The sequence below is a fragment of the Cibotium barometz genome, chromosome 43 (assembly GCF_041138505.1).
Source record: "Cibotium barometz isolate CiBa-2024 chromosome 43, ASM4113850v1, whole genome shotgun sequence".
Lineage (NCBI taxonomy): Eukaryota > Viridiplantae > Streptophyta > Polypodiopsida > Cyatheales > Cibotiaceae > Cibotium > Cibotium barometz.
In genome coordinates, this window is record NC_141088.1 from 6,950,637 (window position 1) to 6,974,274 (window position 23,638).

General features: G+C 49.5%; 1 protein-coding gene across 2 annotated transcripts; it reads right to left on the minus strand.

The window, feature by feature from the left end:
* Positions 1 to 964: 964 nt before the first annotated feature.
* On the minus strand, positions 965 to 23,106 carry LOC147613477 (uncharacterized). 2 transcript variants are annotated; one of them, XM_086781417.1, is made up of 4 exons: positions 22,800 to 23,106; positions 22,569 to 22,696; positions 1,499 to 1,783; positions 965 to 1,395 (listed from the first exon to the last, which is right to left on the minus strand). In XM_086781417.1, the coding sequence occupies exons 1-4, from the start codon at positions 23,017 to 23,019 to the stop codon at positions 1,339 to 1,341; spliced, it is 690 nt and encodes a 229-aa protein (XP_086637543.1). In that variant the 5' UTR covers positions 23,020 to 23,106; the 3' UTR covers positions 965 to 1,338. The 2 variants fall into 2 exon arrangements, with proteins under 2 accessions (XP_086637543.1, XP_086637542.1); XM_086781416.1 differs by having other exon boundaries at positions 965 to 1,398; positions 22,800 to 23,095.
* Positions 23,107 to 23,638: the final 532 nt, after the last annotated feature.

Genomic DNA, 23,638 nt, shown 5'->3' on the forward strand with positions numbered 1-23,638 from the left:
TGTGACAAGTGGCTTCACGGGGAGCAAACATCATCCCAACTTTGCTGCAGAGTTTAGCATGCGGACACTGTAGACAGAATTAACGGTCTCAACGATGCCTTTCAAGCACAATTTCATGAAACATGCCTCCAGTCACTACGCTCAAAAAACCTCTTCAGATTTCACCAGAGTCGACAAGTAGCACAAGCCTGATAAAAAGGTGAACTCGCATCATTTCATGCTCAAGTGGGTGGGAGACGAGACTAAAACAGTGGATGTAAATATTCAACTTGGTAACACAACACAGGATGACGGCATAAAACCTCTCCACAAATAGAACGAGACCGAACTGGGCATCTACCCAACCAGCATGTTAATATGTAAACAGCCAAGCTCTTTGGGAAATGTCCATCACAACATGCGGGGAACAGAAACAGGTCTAACACACATCACACTTAACACTGGCTATCCCTTAGGCTGCTGATGGAAGAGAGCAAAGTCAAAATTAGGGCAGTATTCTTGCTACTGGGAACTGGCTATCCCTTAGGCTGCTGATGGAAGAGAGCAAAGTCAAAATTAGGGCAGTATTCTTGCTCCTGGGAACCTTGAAAAACTATGCAAGAAGGTTGGAAATGATGCTTGCAACTGGAAAAATATCCACGAAAGTGAAACATCGTGTGTCAAAGCTATGATTTTCACGACCCAATTTTCGAAGAAAGCATAAGAACAATATTTTGGATGCTTTGATTGTGGATCCATTATGACTGTCCATAACACAATAATCATGCTTAGCTAAAACCTTAATGGCATCTCTCCAAGAGATACTTACCAGGCCCACCTAGGAAGTGGTGAACACCTTCGTATACCTCAGTTAGAGTAGGATTGAGCAGCAGGGCCAATCCCCAACCCATAAGCTGTGCGTTTATAAATGCAATCAATCAGAGAGAGTTAAAGAATTCGTGACTAGGATATTAGAGAGTTAAACAGTTCGTGTCTAAACAAATATCTTAGTCGTACCAGTGACAAACTCATCTCAAGGTGCAGAGTGTTGTGCAGTGAAAAACTTCACACTGTTATCACAGACAAAAATAATGTTACATGTACTGGTGCTTTAAGAGGCATTGAACAACAATACAAAACCAGATTCATCTGAACCTTGAGGTGTAACAAAGGGCACAAGGATTAGACCTGATACTCAGATCCCCCAATCCTAGGCATTACAATGATACAAAATCAGACTCATCTGAAGCTTGAGGTGTAACCAAGGCCACGAGCATTAGACATGATACTCAGATCCCCTAATCCTTACGCATACAGCTCACGTGCACTTACCAGTTGAGTCAAAGATTAATTATAATGCTACTCTTTCTTGCCAGGAGGTGGCAAATCAAGGTCTGACACGTAGGGCTCACGACCCTTCTGCATACAAATCCACAAAAGGAAATAGGTCAAACGAAGGTTCCCCTTAGAAGTATCTTGAATTTCCAACAAAGATTCTACAGTAACAGTAAAACAGTACCTGTCCAGATGGGCGATTGACCACCCCCCCTCGTGTCCAGGTAGTCAACGGATCAAGACTTTGTGGATCATAAGTTTTCAAGGGATCTCGAGGCAAACCAGCCCCATCATTTGGGGGCACCTTGGAAAAATCTGGAGGATTGTTAATAACCACATAACCTCCAAGAAGGCCACCAACAAAAAGAAAACTGAGACCCGCAAGAAACGGGTACTTGACTGCAACTGGATCAAGGCCCAACTGAGCTAGGATACCTTTCCCAGTCAACACCTCCATGACAACACCTGCCTGAGAATGAAAAGAACACAATAGTCATTCAGCAAGAACATTTAAGCATTGAGAATTTAGACACCAAGGAAAAGGTCTTTAGTAAAGGGCATAGCATCTCACATATTGGCAATATTGAGTTTCATTTGCTGCAGGACGAATCCTTTTCACATAAAAAATCCTTTCATTAGTGATGCATTAAGCAAAAGCATCATGTCGAAACAGGTCGCGACTGCAAGAGACAAAAGGGGGCCTTTCCTGAGCCCATTGGCACCTTTGTAGGGATAGAGTCACAATCAGAAAAGTAAGCACTAGGGAGCAAAGCTGGAGAATACCCTCGCCCCAAAAAAAAAAAAAAAAAAAAAACAGTTTGATTTGCACCATCATCAATTCCCCACCCTAGAGAAGAGCACATAGCATCACACAACGCTACTGCATCCTTTGCTCCAAAGAAGCATGGCCTCTGACACAACATGGACCCAAACTTTGCAGAGATTCCACCTATTGACTACTTCCCAGGACTGTGATTTCTCCCAGCCATCAGTCCCCAATTTGAGTAGTCTGCTGCATGCAAGGTGGCAAGCATGCAGAAGACTACTCAACAATCCCTCCCTCGGGCTAATCATCCCCTCCCCATTTTGGATATTGCATTGGCACAGGCACGGACAGCCAAAGAACCCATGCTTTCAAACAAGTACTATGGGCCTTTTCGGATCTCACAGAAGATCAATATTGTTGCTTTTGGACTTGTTCTTCCAAATCATTGGAAGGTACATAATGCTTTTCATGTGAGCCTATTGAGGCCCTATATGGGCGAATACCAATTGGACCAGTTCAAGAAGATCCACCGGAAGGGGATGAGCTTGAAAAGGTTTTACAACCTAAGCAAATTGTCTTTCAAGAGGAACAGAAAGTTGGTGGTGGTTGGCAAGCTGGTCCATAGGAACCTGGTGAAGTTCAAGAACTACCCAACTTTGGGTGCAAAATGAATGGATGTGTTGTCGTTGGATTTTGTAGTCTTCCTCTCCTACGCTGCCACGTGGCAGCCATTATCATGTCGGAATGTGCAGCAGATATGAGACAGAAAACAGAGAGAAGAAAACGCACAAGCGCTGGAGGAGAAAGGTGCTGTATAAACTCTGCTATATACACAAGATCCGGTACAAATGTGAGGGGGGCCACGGGTGCTATAAATATGCCAAGGGGCATGCAGTCGGACAGGCCGACGGCCACATCATATGCCCACAACTAAGCCTGGCCTAGTCGGCCAGCACGCAGTCGGGCCCCCATGGCCAGCCGCCTCCTACAGGTCAGCCAAGGAAAAGAAAATAGCAGAAAAATAGCCGCTCCCCACAAGCCTACAAAACTGGGAAAATGGACAAAAACAGGGACAACTCCCGCGGGGGGGGGGGGGGGGGGGGGGGGGGGGGGGGGGGGGGGGCACACTTCACTGGCCTCACTCCCTAAGGTATAGTATGGTACAAACAAGAGATGAAGGCTCACACCCCCTCTCAGCTCCTAGATGTGGAACCAATCCCAGTGAGCTGGAGTGCTGACGGAGCATCTGCTGAGGAAGAGGCTTCATGAAGAGGTCCACCACATTGTCCTCCGTCGAACAAAAGGCTAGCAAGATGTCACCATGCAAAACCTTCTCTCGACCAAAGTGATATTGTATCTCTATATGCTTGGTCCGGGCATGGAAGACCGGGTTCCGAGCAATAGCTATACAGCTCTTTGTCGCACTGGATGGCTGTGGGTTCCTTCTGTGAAAACCCAATCTCGCCAAGTAACCTCCGCAGCCACACCTCCTCACCAAGCAGCCCGATACTCTGCCTCAATGGAAGACAAGGCAACAGTTGGCTGCCCCAAGAAATCGGTCCTAAGCCAAGTGTAAAGCTGTATCTTGAAGTAGATCTCCTCGTGTCTAGATCTCCTCCCCAATCAGAGTCACTCCAACCTCGAAGACTGACTCCATCCTCCGTTCCCTTTGCAGTGTTATAAAAGAGTCCAAGATCCTTCGTACCTTGCATATACCGCAAGATCCACAATCTTGCGTCCCAATGAGTCTTCAAAGGTGTCCGCATAAATGAGCTCAACAGCCCCACTGGAAAAATGCTCCATCCCAAAGGCCTCCAAGAACTCATGAACATACTGTTGCTGAGAAACAGAGAACCCCCTCTGGGTCTACCAAATCTCCAATCCCAAAAAGAAATGAAGTAAACCTAAATCCATCATCTCAAATTCCTCTAACAAGGCAGCCTTCATCACAGCTATGTGCTCCACATGACTGCCAACATAGCTCCACATGACTGCCAGTGAGACTAAGATCATCCACATAGAAGATAATCAATGTGACCATACCCTGTTCCCGACAGAGATACAAGTTCGGATCTGCAAACTAATCTCAAGAAACCCTTTCTTTGAAAGAAAGAATGAACTGAAGTAGGCTCTTTGTCCCGAATGATACGAGACATCAATGCATAGTTTACCTGTAAAATCTCCTCTGACTGACTTTTCTCACGAACTCTGTGCGATCTTCGAGGTCCATGCTCTGTGGTCAACTCAGAGGGATACTCCATCACACATGACTCCCGAATGGTATCCAACAACTACTTTGGTACCCGAATAGAACGCGGAGCCTCCTATTGCTGCAGTGGCAAATCCCCAACCTCAGGATCAACCTCTCCTACTGACTTAGGTTGGCTAGCTGGAACAATAGCCCGAGACACATCCTCATACTCATCTGGCTCTCCAAGAAGCGGTGGCTCCTCAACAATGGACGCTGGAACATGCTCATCAAAGACAACATCTCTGCTGACAACAACCTCATTCCACTCCGTGCCATATAACCTGTAGCCTTTGGAAAGAGAGTTATATCCCACAAAAATAAGCTTTTGGGACTTGGAGTCAAGCTTCCCCCTCACCTTCTTCAGAATGTGAACATAGGCATCACTCCCAAAAACACGGAAATGAGGCACATCTAGTTTCTTGCCAAAATAAGCCTCAACTTAGGCACTGCAGTCCTCGAAGGTCGATTGAGGATTTGGACAGTCGTAGCCACAGCCTCTCCCCAAAGGGGACGAGAAAGGTCGCGATGTTCCAACATCGTCCTCGCCATCTTCACCACAGTCTGGTTCTTTCGCTCAACCACTCCATTCTTTGAAGAAGACCCAGTATTGGCTAGCTCCCTCTTGATGCCGTTCTCCGCACAAAACCGCACAAAAGCATTGGAAGAGAACTCCCCTCCTTTGTCAGCTCGAACAGTCTTCACCTGCAATCCAGACTCCTTTTCCAACCAAAGCATACTAGTCCTTGAGCTGAGCAAAGGCTTGGTCCTTATGTGGCAGAAAGTACACCCATGTGAACGTACTACAATCATCCACAATCAACATTAAAAACAAGGCCCCTTCCAAAGACGGGGTCTACATGGACCCACATAAGTCAGTGTGAACTAACTCCAATGGCTTCGAAGCCCGCCTGGTAGCCTGCTTCGGAGAAGACTCCCTATGCTACTTCCCACGAATGCGGAACTGCAATCTCCCTGCCTGCTGCCAACATCTAGCAAGCCATCCACCATCTAGTCCCGGAAAGCCCGCCGCAGCGAGTCCACATTCAAGTGGCCAAAACAAAAATGCCACAAATTACCGAGATGAGTGCCTGTAAGAGAAGAGAGTGCTGAGAGCCTATAAATCCCATTCTCCACTCTGCCTTCCCAAACAACCTGACCTATTGCTTTGTCCTGGATAGCAACTGAATGCTCATCAAACTCCACCCGCATGCCAATCTTGTAAACCTCATGTACTGACAAAAGATAAAAACCAAGAGATGGGACATAAAGAACCAAAGAGGAATGCTTCCCCCCTCTACCATAGGGAACGATCTCCAACCTACCCTCACTGTGAATCGAGAAAGTGGATTTGTCACCAATAAAGATGTGACATGTTTGTCTCAGAAGGTCCTATAACAGTTCTTAGGAAGGAGTCGTGTGCCTGAAAGCACCACTATCCAGAATCCACTCCCGAGTATCCCCAATGATGAGACCAACTGCCTCCCTACTAGAAGAAGATGAAGCTCTAGTATCCATAATCTCCAAGGGTACAAAAGCTGGAGTCTTCGCGGAAATCTACACCTTTCTCATTGCTCCGCTGAGGACATTTCCTCTAGTAGTGACCCTTCTGGCCACAATGGTTATAGGTCCGCTCGGTCTTCAAGGCATCACAAACCAAGTCCGACTTCTTCTCAGAAGACTTCGACTTTAAGACTTTCCTTTGCCCTTATTGTTGTTGTTGTTGCGGCCTTTCAACCGATAGCCAGTCAAAGCCTCAAAACCTCCGCCCTGTGGAGGGTTCAGAAACCACTCCTCCAGGTCCAAAATCATCGACACAAGCTCCTCCCAACTAATGGTGCAGAGCCTCCCGTTGGTGATTAAAGAAGAACAGGAAGCTGAGTACTGAGAGGACAAATGAGACAGCAGGGTGATGGCCATGTCAGATGAGACAGTAGGGTGATCGCCATGTCCTCTGATGATATCTCCTTCCCTGCCTGAAGAACCTCCTTTTGAAGAGCTTGGAGTTTGTTGATGTGCTCCCGCATTGTCGAAGGCTTTGCAAGATTCGTCACTCGCATCTGCACTCCCAAGAAAACTCTCTTCATGGGTGATACCCGATTGTACAGAGAGGCTAAATGCTGCCAAATCCCTCGAGCCAGCGTCATGTGTTTGATATGATTGATCACTTGGGGTGTGTAGTTGAGGACGATAAAAGAACGCACGTACGCATTGACACGATCCCACAATTGTGCCTGGGCCTCCCGCTCTTTCTTAGTTGAAAGTGAAAGTTCTTCCTCCTCCGAATTCGGTCTTGGAACTCCAACCGTGATGAAATCAACCAAATCATAAAATTCCAAAACAGACTCCATCATCACCTTCCAGATCGCATGGTTGTTCCCATCCAACTGTCGGTCCACCGGGAACGTCGGGAGGGTGGGGATCTTCACAAGTTTCTCCGCCATCCGGAGCAAATATGCCTTCTCAGGGGTTCACGTGCTCTTGTGAAGGGAGGGTGGGTGGGAAAAAAATTTGAAGAGGCAGCACTTTCTTGCAAGGTGGCTGTCCAGCAATGACGCCCGCCTTCTACCCACTTCTCCACGTCTCGAATACTCTCCAATTAGCACCAAGAACAGCAATCCCGCAAGCTCCCAGCGTCTCCAAAGCTTCAAGCAACCTTGAGCTCTGATACCATGTCGGAATGTGCAACGGAAATGAGACAAAAAACAGAGAGACGAAAACGCGCTGGAGGAGAAAGGTGCCGTATAAACTCTGCTATATACACAAGATCCGGTACAAATGTGAGAGAGGGGGCACGGGTGCTATCTATATGTCAAGGAACATGCAGTCGAACAGTAGAATCAGGCCGACAGTCCCATCATAAGCCCACGACTAGGCCTGGCCTAGTCGACCAGCATGCAGTCGGGCCCCCATGGCCAACCGCTGCTGATTCTTCCCCAAAAACCACGGGTCTTCATGCAATAGAGCTGGTACAGCAAGTACAACTCTCCATTCAGCCGGTACAACAAGTACAATGACTAGTACAACCGGTATAGTGACTGGTACAGCCGATACGATGGTTGGTACAACAGGTACAGTAAGTACAAAAGCTAATACAACCGGTACAAGGGCTGGTACAACAAGTACAATGGCTAGAAATCATAATAAATGATTAAATATCCTTGCCTTCTCAGTATTTCTTCACGATGGAAGCCTCCAAAACAGTCTCCAACAGCCGGTATTCTTCATGGGCAGCCTTCAAGAGAGAGAGAAAGAGAGTAGCCATCATTAGGGCAGCCTGTAACGGTGGTAGAGGCTAGTGTGCAGCAAGAGAGCCTCTATTAATGAAGAGAGAGGGCTCCAATTTATAGATTTGGGCCTCCCATGAGCTAAAATGGCAAGAGAAGGCTACAATGACAAGTGGAGAGCCACACAATAGCTGAAGTAACAAGTGTGAGGCCACTTGTCTCACTTTGATCCATTTTCTAACAAGTGTCAAGCCACTTGTCTCACTTTGGTCCACTTTCTTGCCACATGTCCCAATCTAAAAGATGGGTCCTTCCATAATCTTTACCTCTAAAAATATCCCAACTAGTAGACATTCTCTCATAGGCACTTTGCCAACTCTTAATTCCAAATGTAATGACGCGAACAAAATTTTCATCGGAGTCGGGCCAAAAATAGCAGCTCTCCTAAATTTTAGGAGTGTGGTCCTTTGTATTCTAGGATAATCCCCCATTCCCAAAGCTTGTACTTTCCAAATATTTAGACATCCTGGAGTCCACCATACCCCTTTCATACTGGGAAATGTCAAGGCTGGTGACATCCTCCCCAACTTTTCTTTTTTTTTCCGAGAAAAGATCCTTCCATTAGTTATATAAAAACGCCCGAAGGGCTACAAAAGATCCTCTCCTGCTCACAAGAAAAACAGAGCAGTGAACAAAGCAAGGCAGCCCGGGAGACTCTCCCGAGGTGCTGAAAAGTACAAGCATCAGTAGAAGGGGTCGTTGCGCCAGGTGGTGTGAAAGGCCTGGCGCCGCAAGATCACCTCATCCAAGTCGCGAATGCGGTCATACTGTCCTCGCAGGGAGTGGATCAACTCCTGCCAAATCCCCCGTACAGTCTCTGCTGGTGGCTCCAGTCTCCCCTCAAAGGCCCTGAAACACCGGGCCCTCCAGGTGAACCAGATGGTGAGGCTACTAAGGAGCTCCCATCGTAGATCCCTCTCCTGTGTCCAGCTGGCGGACGAGAAATCCGGTGAAGGAACAAGGCGAGGCTGGCCCCTAATGAATCTGATGGTCTGACTCTCCTGCTCCGTCTCATAGCCCATAGCAGGCCCTGACGAAGTCGACCAAGCAGCGGCACCCCACGTATACATACCCTCTGGAGAGAGGGGGGCCAGAATACGCAGCATCCGCAGCCAAATCTGCTGCGCCTGAGGGCAATCCCATAGGCAATGTCTCTGTGTCTCCATAGGGTGGCCGCATCGGACGTAGGCTGCCGGAAGACCGCTGTAGACAAGCCAGGTGCCAGGTGCCAACTGCTGAGCCCCTGTGTGGGCGACCAGCCCCCACTGGAAAGTCGAGATCCTAGGCCCCAAAATCCTCCAGGAACTCCTGTGAGAGTCCCTGTAGCCGCCAGTGCCCCGCTGCAGCTGGAGAGACCATCCTCCTCGCTGTCAAAATATGCCGCCCCAGCCGAATAGTATACTGGAAAAGGGTGATCTCTGTGGCCTCAAGGGATGCATAAGGATCATGCCACTCGTACTCCCCAGGGTCCCACTATAGCCGGGCCAAGGGGCGCGCTGCATATGCCCATATGCGCCAATCCGGGAGCACATCTGCAGGGTCTAGGTCAATATGCCACTTCCGAGAAGCGGCGGCCACTACCCGTATCCTCTGAAAGGTGCACTCTGCAACCAAAGGCGACTCCACCTCCACTCTCTGAAGTCTGCCCTCATCCTGAATCTCATAGTAGAGGCATCTGCCATCCTCAGTGCAAGCTCTGACAGCAATGCCGCCAAAGGTCCCCAGGCTAGACGAGGCCGAGAACCCAGCATATGACCCTGCTCTGTGCGAACCGCTGGGCTCCAGATGAGCGGCTGTCTGGCCCGCTCCTCAACACAAGAAGGAGGTCTCTGAGAGAGCCCCGGTCTCAGCAGCTCCCAAGCTCTCAGGATGCTCAAAGCAAATATGTCCTCCCAACCTCTACTGAGGCCTGTCCTCCTCATCTCTATGAAGATCCATCGAATCTCTGGTGCCCAAGTGCCCCAAAACCTGGATCGACTGCTCTGCCCGAAGAAGATTGGCCTCCTGGCCATGCAAAAATAAGCCCGTGTCGTCAACAAACTCGCATCGAGCAGGTCCTCCCCCCAGACTGGGAGCTGGAGTCCTCTCAAACCAACCTCCTCTGCCGTCAATTGAATACATGCTCATAGCCTCAACAAAGAAGAGAATTAGAAACAGGCGAGAGGACACCCCTGACGGACTGATCTGGTCAGCTCAAAACTCGGCCCCCATCCTCCTGCAATCAACACCTGGCTACGAGCTGTGGAATACAGAGCCGCCACCCCTCTAATCCAACCTGGCTCAAAGCCCAGGCGAAGCATAGTGCCCTCTAGGAAACCCCAATCAACTCTATCGTATGCCTTCTCAAAATCGAGAAGCATCATGACCAAGTCCTCACCAAGAAATCTAGCTCGGGCCGTCGCCTCCCAGAAGGTGAAAATTTTATCAAGGATACTACGCTCCTTGACGAATCCTGTCTGGGTAGCATGAATCAACTCCCCCACGAAGGGCTGGATCCTCAAACTCAAGGCCTTTGCTAAGACCTTGTAGACAGTATTGAGGATCGTAATAGGTCTCCAATGCCGAATATCATCTGATACTCCCTCCCCCTTGGCGATAAGAAAGATCAAGCCCTCTGAAAAGCTTTGTGGCATCACCCCAGTGTCCAAAACATACTGAAAGCCCCTGCAGAGGCCTAGTCCCAAAAGGTCCCAATAGCGCATAAAAAAAACAGGCATCAATCCGTCCTCCCCTGGGCAACTATGGTGCGGCAGGACCCTCAAGGCCTCAGCAAGCTCAACCTCTGAAAGAGGCTCACCCAGAACTGTACGCATACGATCTGTGACCCTCCTCTGCACATGGGCCCACACAGTCTGTCTGCAAGCATCCCGAGCCTCAATGGCTGGCTCAGTGGTTGACTGAAGCTCACGCCCCCCCTCCCCCCTGCTCGCGCTGTCTACACGCTTCCCCCTCTCCCGCCATCGCATCTGCTCCCCCCCCCCCCCCGCCTGCTCTCGCGTCTGCCCCCTTCTCCCCGCCTGGTTGCCCTGCACGACCCTGCGCTGCAACGCCCGCCGCCCCCCAGCTCCTCCTCCTCTCCTTCGCGCCCTCCCATCTTCCTTCAGTGCCCCGCCTCCCCTTTCGCTGCCGTCACCTTATCTTCCCCCCACCCCCTGTTTCATGCTTTTTCCGCCTCCCCCTAGGGGCTTTTTTTTGTCTTCGCCCGCCTTGCCTCCCCCCCCTTTTTTTCTGATTTTTTCGCCCCCTGGGGTCTCCTTCCTTTTGCCTTCCGCCTTCCCCCTCCGTCCTTTGTGTGCAGCTTGGCTCTTGCAGGACTTTCCGCTTGCGCTCCGCCTTCGACTTAGCTTCAGACACTGATGGAGGCTCCTCCCGCCCCACCTCAGAGGGACTCTCCCGCAGCCCCCTCGCCCGCACCTGAGGATACCCCCATCAGGCTTTCTCTTTCGCCAGAAGAGGAAGCGAGCCTCGCCGCAGAGGTGGAACGCCTCAGGCACATTCCACCATCTGCCGTATAGTCGGCACTTGCCCCAGCAAAGGGGAGATCCGGGATCTTCTCCAGGCCCGCCTTCTTGCAGATGTGGGCAAGATCCTGGACGTTCAGCTACTGGGCCGTGGTCACTACCAGATCGAGTTCGAGACAGCCCAGAGCGCGGCCAAGGTCCTAGCCATGAGTCCCCTAGACATCAGGGGTGCTCGGGCATTCTTCAGACCTTGGCAGCATGGCTTTGACCCAGCAGCAGCCGAGCAGGGAGAGCGCCTTTTCCATGTTACAGTTTGCTTCCCTGAACTCCGCCGCGAGTACCTGCCGCTCCTTTCTAGGCTAGGAGCATTGGTGGGGTTCGGTGCTAGAGACTGGCCCCACAGCAGCTTCAGTGGTGGCCAGAGCAGCTGGGCTACCGTCGGTCAAAGTGTTGGTCCCTGACATCTCCTCCCTTCCGAAGGTCATTCAGCTACCTAGGATAGGGGGGGATGGATTGATCAGAGAGTGGAGTTCTCGGGGCTCCCGAACCAGTGCTTTAATTGCAGGCAAGTCGGCCACCTGGCCAAGGCCTGTCCTCGCAAGAGACCCCGACCCTCACCGCAGCAGCACGCCCCTGGTGGCACGCCCACAGATGCGGCTCGGCCTCCGGGACACCTGCTCAGGCCACCGAGACCTCGGAGTGGCAGCCTGGACAGGGGCGCCGTCGAGTGAGACAGCCATAGCAGCACGCCCAGAGACCGATGCAGCAGCATCCACAGTCTCAGCATCACTGGGTTCCCGTGAGGAACAGCTTTGCTCCCCTCCAGGAGGAGCCCCTGCGAACGACTGAGGACCAGGAGATGCCAGCACCCCTCCTTCACCCCCCCCACCCCCGTCCCCCCCTACCGCCTCGCTTCCACCTTCGCCGCCTCCTGCCCCCGCTCCGATTTCGGCAGCGGCTCCTTCTTCACCCCCATCGCCCCCCCCTCCCCCCCCCCCCCCCCCCCCCCCCCCCCCGCCTCAGCTCCCCGGGAGGCCCTGGCAGTCCCTGGCGTTCACCTGCAGTCCGGAGGGCTCTGAGCACCGACCTTGATCGAGCACCGCAGAGGAGACTTACCATGCCGATTCGGGGCTTCACGGATATCATCTATCCGCAGTCGGCTAAGTTGCCTCGGCACTAGACAGCGCTCGGAGGCTTTTGATTACTCCTTCACACGGCTTTTTGGAGCAGAGGGCCCCCATGAGCCAACACCCATCCGAGTTCATGTAGTGATACCACCAGCCCGCGGGGAGGAGGCACTTGAGTCAGCCGTGGCCTTCTCGTTCCCTCTCTGTGGCCCATGCGACCGAGAGTGGACTCTGGAGCTCGCTCTTAGCACTTTGAAGACTCAGGCAGTTGAGTTTTCCCACCATGTGAGCGATCTAGAGGTGACAGATGTGATAGGCCGACTATGGGAGTTGGCTCATTTTTTCTTGGATCCCGGGAGTGTGGATACCTCAGGGATTCGTCATTTGGTTGTTCGCATAGTGGCAGACTTAGCACGCGACCCTGGATATGTATGCATACACGAGGTTGCTTTGTCTGAGCGGGAGGCAGTCGCCATGGGACACAGCCGCTGACGCCTGATCCGTGATTCTTGCAGCACACCGGGTGGGCAGATTCGTAGCCGCTCAGATGGGGACTATTCTCCATCCAAGCCGCTCGCGAAGGCCCGCCGTATGGCTGAGACAGCATCCACCTCAGCAGGTCATCCATGAGGATCATCTCATGGAATGTACAGGGCCTTGGCGGAGCACATTATATACGCTGTCGTGGTTGCTTGTGGCAGGAGCTGCAGAGATGCCTGGTTGGTGGCAGTATTGATATTTTGATGATGCAGGAGCACCACTTGGGTGAGAGCAGGATCCGGAGGTATGGTTCGGTGATGCCTGGTAGATGGGACACCTTTTGGTCTGCAGGGTTTGGCCCTTTGGGTGGACAGGGAGGAGTATGCATGGTCATTGCAGATGTATGGCGGCAGGCCATTGTGGATCGAGAGATCATTGTGCCTGGTAGAGCACACTATGTCATTCTGAGGATGCATGATGAGCTCTTGGGCGTGCTCAACGTCTACACGCCCAACCATGCTAGTGCCAGAGCAGAGTTCTGGACCCAGGTTACGGATGCATTGCTAGAGGCTGCACATAGGTGTGTCGGGGGAGACTTCAACATGCTTGAGGACCCGGCCGATAGGGTGGGAGGCAGTCATGTTACAGTGCACGGCACGGAGCTTGCAGCTTGGGAGCGATTTTGCATGTCACTGAGGATCACTGATGCATGGCAGCATGGGGCCTTCTCCCGCTCTCAGGACAGTCTTAGTTTCTCTCGGTCGGATCGCCGGCAGGGAGGGACTAATCTATCAAGGATTAATCGCTTTTATGTGGGCGACTGGTTAGGGGAGCGAGGGGGCTCCGTTGGCATTCTCGCTGGCACCTCATTTTCAGACCATGCGCCAGTTATTTTGACATTTGAGGAGCGGACACGGGAGCCCAGCCTGCCAGTTGAGGATCCCAGAGAGGGTACTTACAGATCCTAGTCTCGCTGAGGACATTGAGAGGATCTGGCATGATAGTCAGTGCTCTGACCAAGATGCAGCAGGCCAGTGTGCCCAGGGACTCATCGAGCTTACCTCTTTTCTGCACTCTGCAGCTTTGACACGGCTGAGAGAGACTCGCGAGCGGGAGCATCGGCTGAGACGCAGCCTTGCTTCGCTTCAGCGCATTCAGGAGCAGCAACCTGCATGTGAGTGGGTGGCGTCCCAGCTGAGCCAGGCACGCCAGGAGGTTAGAGAGGCAGAGGAGCAGAGACATGAGTTTTATTATCGTCGCCAGGCCTCTCAGTGGACGCAGCTTGGTGATAGAGTGACTGGGGAGTTTTTTGAGATCAGTGGACCCCGCCATGCTCGAGCAGGAGTCCGTCAGCTTGGGAGGCCGGACGGATCAGTAGCTACTGAGCCCGGGGAGATCAGAGACATTGCCACTGGGTTCTATAGAGATCCTCCCCAACTTCTTAAAAGTTGTCCGCAACTTTAACCTTTAAGCCATATATTCAAGATCTAATCATGAAGTGGGCGAGACGAGACAGTCTCAAAAATCCAATATATCTGAAGAATCCATGTCCCAAAGAAATGGGTGAGACTAAATAAGTCTCCATAATACCAATATCAAAATCATGTCCTAAAATAAATGGGCGAGAATTCCATGGAAGATATGCTAGACACAGGCACAAGAGCCAATTGTGTCTCAATCACCAATATCAATGAGATAATCATATACCAATGAAAATCACCAACCAGGTGCTAAGACACTTAAATAAGTGCCATGCACAAGAAACTAGTGCCTCGCACAGAAACATGTGCTATGCACACAAACTGGTGCTATTCAAGAGCCCAAACCATGTTTACAGAAAAGCTGGTTCTCCATAGTTCTGGCAATCCTTTCTCCCAATCCCAACAGTTCCCATATTCTCCCATACAATCTCAACTCTGGTCAACAAGCATGGTGTGGAAACAATGAAACACTCACTCCACAATCGCAACACGAATCCACATGTATGGTGTGGTGTTCATTGAATTGCCCTCTCACAATCCCAACATGAATCCACATGCATGGTGAGATGAACAATGAACCTCTTGGTCTCTGTATGGGGAGATAGTGATTCTAGTATGGCTTTTAAAAATAAATAAATCCATGTCCCAAATAAATGGGCGAGACAAAACAATCCCATAAGTCCAGATATCATAATCATGTCCCAAGTAAATGGGCGAGACAAATCAATCCCATAAGTCCAGATATCATAATCCATGTCCCAAGTAAATGGGCGAGACAAAATAAGTCTCCTGCCAACAAGACATCGGTCCACATGACCCTTGGCATAGACATAAGTCCCGTGCCAACCAAGCGTCATGTCCACTTTACCACTTGCACTCCATGCTGGTACTCTGACCACACACCTTGGATGAGAGGTGGGCTCAAGTAACAAGATAAAACAATCACTCGCAGGCATAAATAGCCTGGTGTTCCATAAGCATTTCTGCTGCACATAGTTATAGGCATTTCGGCCACCAATAGTTTGTAGGCACTTCGGCCACCAACTCACACTACCCTCTCAAGTGCCCATGTTCAAGAGAGCACGTAGGACAAGAGAACACTACACACGGAATGTTGTGCTCGCCACTACCCTCTGAAGTGCCCATGTTCCCTTCCATCTGCTCTCTATTGTTTCACCCACACATGGTAGAAACAATCTTCAAGAGAGCACATAGGACAAGAGAACACTACACACGGCATGTTGTGCTCGACACTACCCTCTGAAGTGCACATGTTCCCTTCCATCTGCTCTCTTTGTTCCACCCACACATGGTAGAAACAATCTTCAAGAGAGCACGTAGGACGAGAACACTACACAGGATATGTGAACCATGAGTTTCATAAGTCCAATGCATCCCAAATAAAGAGAGCTATAAAGAATAATCCATCCTAGTAAAAGGGAGTCATAAACATAATCCATAAACCTGAGGATGGATCCAAATCCCTAGAAAAGAAGTCCAGGAATCCATAGACCTATATACCATAATCCTTGTATACCATAACTCTTACCACATACTCCGTGCTAACTACACACCTTGGAGTAGAGGTGGACTTTATTCATAAAAGCATCATATCCATGAGATATCCAAAGATTTCTTCTCTATAAACTCGGACAGATTCGTCCATAGAAATTGCTTGTGAAGCCCAATCTCTATATAAATCTCGTCCAAGAAAGAAATCTCCTGGCTATACAAGGGTTAGTGAACATCAAAAACACTTCATAGTAAATAGCAAAAGCACCAACTTTGCAAACTCAAAGTATACTTAGCTTTTCTTGGTCAGGTTGGTCATGAAGCCGAAAGAAATATCTCCTGCCCATTCCGGCCTCTATGCGGTGTCACACGTGCAAGCTCCATTTTCAGCATTTGTGGATGTTTTGTCCAGCTTTTATGTTTTATGCAAAGTGATGATGGATATGTGTTAAGGTTGTGGCCATGTTTAAATGTTTTAATATGCATTGATGGTATCAACAAGTGTGTCAAAGGCCCTAGTCCCCCGGGCACCTACCGCGAGTTACAGGGAGGGTAGCTATTATCAGTCATCTCTTGTCTGTACACTGTCAGGGCCTCTGTTGTGGGTGTGCCCGCCCGTTTTAGTGTCTTCCCATTTTTCCTCACTCTCCATATATTTTTCCTGTTTTTTTGGAGGAGTGGATGGGCTGTCAGCTGCCCCCAGATGCTGGCCGACTATGATTTTGCTGCCCCACTCGTCCTGCAATCTTGGCCAGCTGCATGCACCTGGCCGACCAGGTATCTCCTGGTCGTGAGTTGTCCAAGTGGTAGTCGTGAGCATAGGCTGCTGTCGGCCTGTTTATGGGCTGGCCGACCAGCAGCCTGGGGCCATATAAAATGCCCCCCCTACCCCCACACTCCATCGTGTGTATTTCTGGGATTTTATGTGCTATATATTGCAGAGTTACAAAGCTTCTCTCTCTCTTTCATCTGTGTATTGCTCTCTACAACAGTTGTCTTCATTTCCGCTATGCATTCTGACATGGTATCAGAGCCCCAGGTGGCTTGAGGCTTGGAAACAGTGGGACGTCGAGGGTTTGCTGATTGGAGGTGCTGATTGGAGACTGTTTGGGCTGTACGGGACTTGAAGGCGGCCATCACCGTTGGACAACCACCTTAGATGTTATTTGCAACCTCTTCTTCTTCTTTTTCCCACCCAGCCTCCCTTCACAAGACCTTGTGAACCCTTGAGATGGCTGACTTGCTTGAGATGGCTGAAAAGCACATGAAGATCCCAAGTTCCCAGTGGACCAAGAGTTGGGCGGGAACAACTACGGCATATGGAAGGTAATGGAGTCTGTCTTGGAGTCTTATGACTTGGCTGATTTCATTGTTGTTGGGGTTCCACGGCCGGAGTTGGAAGATGGGGAGTTACCCTCTATACGGAAGTAACAAGAGGCACAGGCAAAGTTATGGGATCATGTTAATGCCCACATCCGTTCTTTCATCTTCCTAAATTGCACAACACAGGTGATCAATCCCATAAAGCATATGACGATGGCCAGAGAGATTTGGCAACATTTGGCTTCTCTGTACAACAGGGTATCACCCATGAAGAGGATCTCCTTGTAAGTTCAGATGCAGGTGATGAATCCTGCAAAGTCATCGACGATGCGGAAGCACATCAGCAAGTTGCAAACTCTTCAGTAGGAGGTTCTCCAGGCCGAGAAAGAGATATCGTCAGAGGATATGGCCATCACGTTGTTGTCCTATTTGCCCTCTCAGTACTCAGCCTTTTACTCCTCTTTGATCACCAGTGGCAAGCTCAGCACCATCACATGGGAGGAGCTTGTGCCAATGGTCTTGGACCAGGAAGAGCGATTTACGAACCCTCCACAGGGCGAAGGCTCTGAGGCCTTGATTGGCCAACGGTCGAAAGAACGTAACAACAACAACAACAAGGGCAAAGGGAAGTCTTCATCGGAGAAGTCTTCTGAGAAGAAACCCGATTCGGACCGTGAGAAACTGAAGGCCGAGAGGACCTGTAATTGTGGTGAGAAAGGCCACTATTGGAGGAAGTGTCCCAACAAGCAAACTGGGAAGAGTGTTGATTCTTCAACTTCAACTGCAAAGACTCCAGCCTTTGTGCACTTGGAGATGTTGGACACCGATGCTTCATCTTCTTCGAGCAAGGAGACAATTGGCTTCACCGCCAAGGATACTCGGGAGTGGATTCTTGATAGTGGTGCTTCCAGGCACATGACTCCTTCTCGTGACTTCTTTCAAGATCTGAAACGGCAGTCAGGTTGCATTTTCATTGGCGACAATTCCACCATACTAATTCACAGTGAGGACCGGATGGAGATCATTCCCGACGACAAAGGGGGGAAGCATTCCTATCCTGTTCTTTACGTCCCCGCACTTGGTTTTCATCTGTTGTCAATGCATGAGGTTTGCGAGACTGGCTTCCAAGTGGAGTTTGAGGAGCATTCTGTTGCTCTACGGGACCGAGAGAATGGCCAGGTTGTTTGGGAAGGCAAAGTTGAGAATGGTATATACAAACTCTCAGCACTCTCCTCATTGATAGATTCTTAGATTGGTGACTTGTGGCACTTTCGGTTTGGCCACTTGAATGTGGATGCGCTGCGATGAGCTTTCCGAGACTAGATGGTGGTTGGCTTACCGAATGTTGGCAGCAGGCAAGGACGTTGTGGTTCTTGCATTCGTGGTAAGCAACACAGGGAATCTTTTCCGAAGCAGGCTTCCAAGTGGGCTTCGAAACCTTTGGAGTTGGTACACACTGACTTGTGTGGACCTATGCAGACGCCATCCTTGGGAGGTTCTTTGTATTTCATGCTACTGCAGATTCTCTTGGGTTTATTTTCTTTCACAGAAGGACCAAGTTTTTGCTCGGTTCAAGGAATGGCATGTGATGGTGGAGAAAGTCTGGCTTGCAGATAAAGACTCTTAGGGCTGACAAAGGAGGAGAGTTTTCTTCCAATGCATTCATGCGGTTTTGTGCGGAACATGGCATCAAGCGGGAGCTGGCCAATACAGGTTCGCCTTCACAGAATGTAGTAGTTGAGCGTGAGAATAGGAATGTGCTGGGAGATGGCGAGAACGATGCTGGAGCATCGTGATCTTCCTCATCCACTTTGGGGAGAGACTGTGGCTACGGCTGTCCATATCCTCAACCGTTCTCCGACGACTTCAGTACTGAGCATGACTCCCTTTGAGGCATATTTTGGCAGGAAACCAGATGTCTCCCATTTCCGTGTGTTTGGGAGTGATGCATATGTTATTATGTTCACATTCCAAAGAAGCAAAGGGGGAAGCTTGACTCTAAGTCCCAAAAGCTTGTCTTTGTGGGATATAACTCTCTTTCCAAGGGATAAAGTTGTATGATCCAGAGAGGAACGAGGTCATCGTCAGCAGAGAGGTGGTTTTTGACGAGCATGTTCTAGTTTCCATTGTTGATGAGCTGCCACTCCTTGGAGACCAAGATGATTCTGATGATGATTCCCAGTCGATTGTTCCACCTGGACAGCCTCAGTCAGTTGAGGAGGTTGAGCCCACGGCTGGAGATGATCCCCCGCAGAGCAGTAGCAGGCTCCACATTCTGTTCGAGTACCCAGGTGATTGGTAGACACCCTCCAAGAGTCAGGTGTTATGGAGCTTCCCTCCGAATGGACCACAAAGGACGGACCTCGAAGATCGCATAGAGTTCGTGACAAAAGTCATTCAGCAGAGCTCTTACAGGTAAACTATGCTTTGATGTCTCGTGTCATGCGGGACAAAGAGCCCACTTCCGTCAAGGAAGCCCTTGCACAGGATACTTGGAGGAAACCATGGAGGTGGAACTGGATGCCATAGAGAAGAATAAAACTTGGGAGTTGGTTCCGAGGCCGTCCAAACGGTCTGTCGTTGGTGCTTTTAGACCAAGTATACGTCAAATGGATCGGTGGACAAACACAAAGCCAGACTTGTGGCTAAGGGTTATGCTCAGCGGCCTGGCATCAACTATGAGGATACCTTTGCACCGACAACAAGGATGACCACGATTCGGACCGTTCTTGCCCTTGCTTCTTCTCAGCGGTGGCCCGTATTTCAAATGGATGTGAAATCTGCGTTCCTTAATGGTGACTTGCACGAGGAGGTGTATGTTGAGCAGCCTCCACGCTTTGAGGTTCCAGGATCAAAGGGGATAGTTTACAGGTTGCGGAAAGCCTTGTATGGTTTTAAGCAGGCTCCCAGGGCTTGGAATCAGAAGATTGATTCCTTCTTTCTACGGACTGGATTTCAGAGATCGGTTGCAGATCCTAACCTATATCTCTTTCGGGAACGCGGCATGGTCTCGTCAATCATCCTTTAAGTGGATGACCTCATTCTCATTGGTGGTCATGTGGAGCACATTGCAGTGATGAAGACTACCTTGTCAAAGGAGTTTGAGGTGACCAATTTAGGCTTACTCCACTTCTTCTTGGGATTGGAGATCTCGCAGACCCAGAGGGGGTTCTTTGTCTCTCAACAGCGGTATGTCCATGAGTTTCTTGAGGCCTTTGGGATGGAGAACTGCAAGCCTATCACGTCACCAATGGACCCGAACACAAAACTTACAGTTAATGATCCTTGTGAGCCAATTGATGCCTCTCTATACCGGAAGCTAGTTGGTTCATTGATCTGGTTGCTGAACACCAGATTGGACTTGCGCTTTCCTATGGGGCTGTTGAGCTCATTTATGCAAACGCCGTTGAATTCTCACTAGGACGCAGGATTGCGGATCTTGCGCTATCTGCAGGGTACGAAGGATCTTGGACTCTTCTATGCCATTGGGAGGTGAAACGAAGGATCGAGTTGGACTCCAAGGTTGGAGTGACTCAGATTAGGGAGGAGATCCAGACACGAGGAGATCTACATCAGGCTACAGTTTTACCCTCGGCTCAGGAGCTGTTTCATGGAGCAGCAAGAGGCAGCCAACTATTGCCTTGTCGTCTAACAGAGGCAGAGTACTGGGCTGCTTGTGCTACTTGCGAGATTGTGTGGCTGCGGAGGTTGCTTGGCGAGATTGGGTTTCCACATAGGGAGCCCACGATCATCCAATGCGATAACCATAGCTGTATCGCTATTGCTCAGAACCCGGTCTTCCATGCCCGGACCAAGCACATAGAGATACAATATCACTTTGTTCGTGAGAAGATCTTGGCTGGTGACATCTTGCTTCTTTATTGTTCAACGGAGGACAATGCGACAAACCTCTTCACAAAGTCTCTACCTCAAGCTATGCTCCGGCGGCACTCCAACTCACTGGGGTTGGTTCCACATCCAGGAGCTGAGAGGGGGTGTTAGTAGTCATCCCCTGTCTTTACACTATGTCAGGGCCTCTGTTGTGGGTGTGCCCGCTCGTTTTAGTGTCTTCCCATTTTTCCTCACTCTCCGTATATTTTTCCTATTTTTTTGGAGGAGTGGATGGGCTATCAGTTGCCCCCAGATGCTGGCCGACTATGATTTTGCTGCCCGAGTCTTGTCCTACAGTCTTCACTGACTGCATGCACCTAGCCGACCAGGTATCTGATGGTCATGAGCAATCCAAGTGTGGCAGTCGTGAGAATAAGCTGTTGTCGGCCTATTTATGGGCTGGCCGACCAGTAGCCTACGGCCATATAAAATGGCCCATTGCTCCCACACTCCATCGTGTGTATTTTCAAGATTTTATGTAGTGTATATAGCAGAGTTACACAACTTCTCTCTCTCTTTCATCTGTGTACTGCTCTCTACAATAGTTGTCTTCATTTCCGCTGTGCATTCTGATAGTAGCATCACATTTCTTTGCAAATTGGTTAGCCACACGGACCACTTGGACGTCTTCGGCTTTAGCTTGCTTGAGCTCATCTAGGAGTTGGTCTCTTTGGGCTTCAGGTGCCTAGGCTGTCACAACCTTGGCAGTTTCGAGGGATTGTAATAGAAGTTGGGGGGCATCCATGTCCTACTTGTGAGTATCGACTAACTCCCAGGTGTCTACAACTGCCACAAGCACAATCTAAAGCCGATAGATTTCACGGGTGCATTTCTTAAGCTTGACGTTCTTCGCATGGGCGGCTTGAAGCAGTTGTTGGGAATGGCTAAGCTTCCGACCCTGTTCTCGGATGTGTGCATCCTGCTCTTGAGCTCTTGTTGCTAGAGGATGTGGCCCTTGGAGGTTTCGCCAACATGGACAAGAAGCTCGACCCACCAGTGAGTGTTGACATTCGAAGCGCTGGAGGGAGCTACAAAGTCATGGGCCGGTTAATGATTCTCCATTGCTAACTGTCAAAAAATAACTTATATACAAATGATTAGTTTTCACACTAGACCAGCCAAACTTAAAAATGGTAACAAGAGTAAGACCATTTCAACGCCGTCTTACAAAGGATAAGTATCCATTTGTGTGGGTAAGTTGACTAAGTGCCTTACGGTAGGTTGGGCAGGTGAAACCATGTTACCTAGGCTTGCCACCAATTCTAGCACGCAAAGCAAAACAGCATAGAGTGGGCCCAAAAGTTGTGTTGACATAAATTGCTAATGATACAAAAGTCAATTATACTATTACTTAAGCAGAAACAAAGATGCACAGCATGATAGTCCTCTATGGTTAACTTGCATATGTGTATTAGCATTGAGCACCCTAAAATAGGCCTTTCACAGTACATCAAGAAGATTCGTCTGACATGCGGACAACCCCAACTTTCTCGGTGTTACAAACAGCTTATCTGATGTGAATGTGCCATGTGGTGTGAACATGCATGTATGTGTTCGACTCCATATCCATCAGTATCATGTCTGCAGACTCTTTTCACACATCTCACTAGATTAGCCCGCCGTACTTTCATAATGAGGCGTGCTAGCATTCAAAAAAGAATTGCCTTGAATGGCTTACCACAAATCCCACCATTGCTAGTCTGCCCACTTCTCGTTCTTGTTTCTTTCCAAATCCGAACCACGTTCCTGGTCCACCGAGCCCAAAATTTGTCTGTCCTTGTTCTTCAGGGCTGGCCGACGCTTGTACTGATACCAGTCGCGTATTGCGTGTTATAAAAGGAGAAGTGATTTCTAAAGTTGCAGTTAGTGATTTCTAAAGTTGCAGTTAACTCCACAACAGAGAGCTTACACTTAATTGTCCGCCGCGCCAACCGAGCGCCAGTCGTACGGAGGTGGAATGAGGAGCGCAAGCGCAGCACATGATGATGGCGGAGGGGGCAAGACCTGCTTCTGATGGTGATCGTGCAAAACGATGACAACGAGCTCTGAACGGAAACAGCATGAGAAGAGCAGCTATGGCCGATGCAGCGAATGGATTGTATTTGGGCAGCAACCACACATGAAGCCATGACGTAGGGTGCAGCCTGGGTGTGCTAGTCGATATGAAACTCTCTGGTCGAGGATTGCTCGCATCGGATTAATATACTTACACTTTTTTTTTTGGCTGGGGTTAAGATTATTTTTTTTCCAACGAGAAATGCTTTTAACTTTGCCAAAAACTGTTTTGTTACTCCTTAAAGCATCACCCCAAGAGACCTAGAGCAGCATGAGGCCTAGGTTAAGCTAGTGTGACATGCTAACTCAAACGTCGTCTCACAATTGCGCGACCAACTTACTTAAGTGAGCTACATCTAGTTCATTAGCTACAATCTATACGTAAGTCCAATTAGAGCATCTCTACATGTGGAGCTTTCATGCTTTAAGAATGGAGCATGGAAGCATGCGAAAAGCAAAAGCAAAATATCCAAAAGATGTAGATGAAGCTCCCCGTACTTGAGTTGTTATGCACACCTGCACCTTTGCTCTTCCTCTCACACCTGACCAGGGTTAGGTTTTTTTCTATTTTTCAAGCCAGGTTCAAGGCAGTTGGAGCTGTCCTTGACTCGAATAATAGAGAAACGCTTTAGTCATTAACTCCACCAAAAGTGATTTCGTTACTCCCTTAAAGCATAGCCTTAAGAGATCTAA

What these genes read in the sequence shown, in the direction of transcription:
- LOC147613477 (XM_086781416.1), bottom strand. Translation starts at nt 23,019, where the DNA reads ATGGCTTCATGTGTGGTTGCTGCCCAAATACAATCCATTCGCTGCATC. An exon ending in TAGCAATGGTGGGATTTGTG is followed by an intron (nt 1,784 to 22,568) that starts GTAAGCCATTCA and finishes TTTCATTCTCAG; the next exon opens with GCAGGTGTTGTCATGGAGGT. An exon ending in TCAATCGCCCATCTGGACAG is followed by an intron (nt 1,399 to 1,498) that starts GTACTGTTTTAC and finishes ATTTGTATGCAG; the next exon opens with AAGGGTCGTGAGCCCTACGT.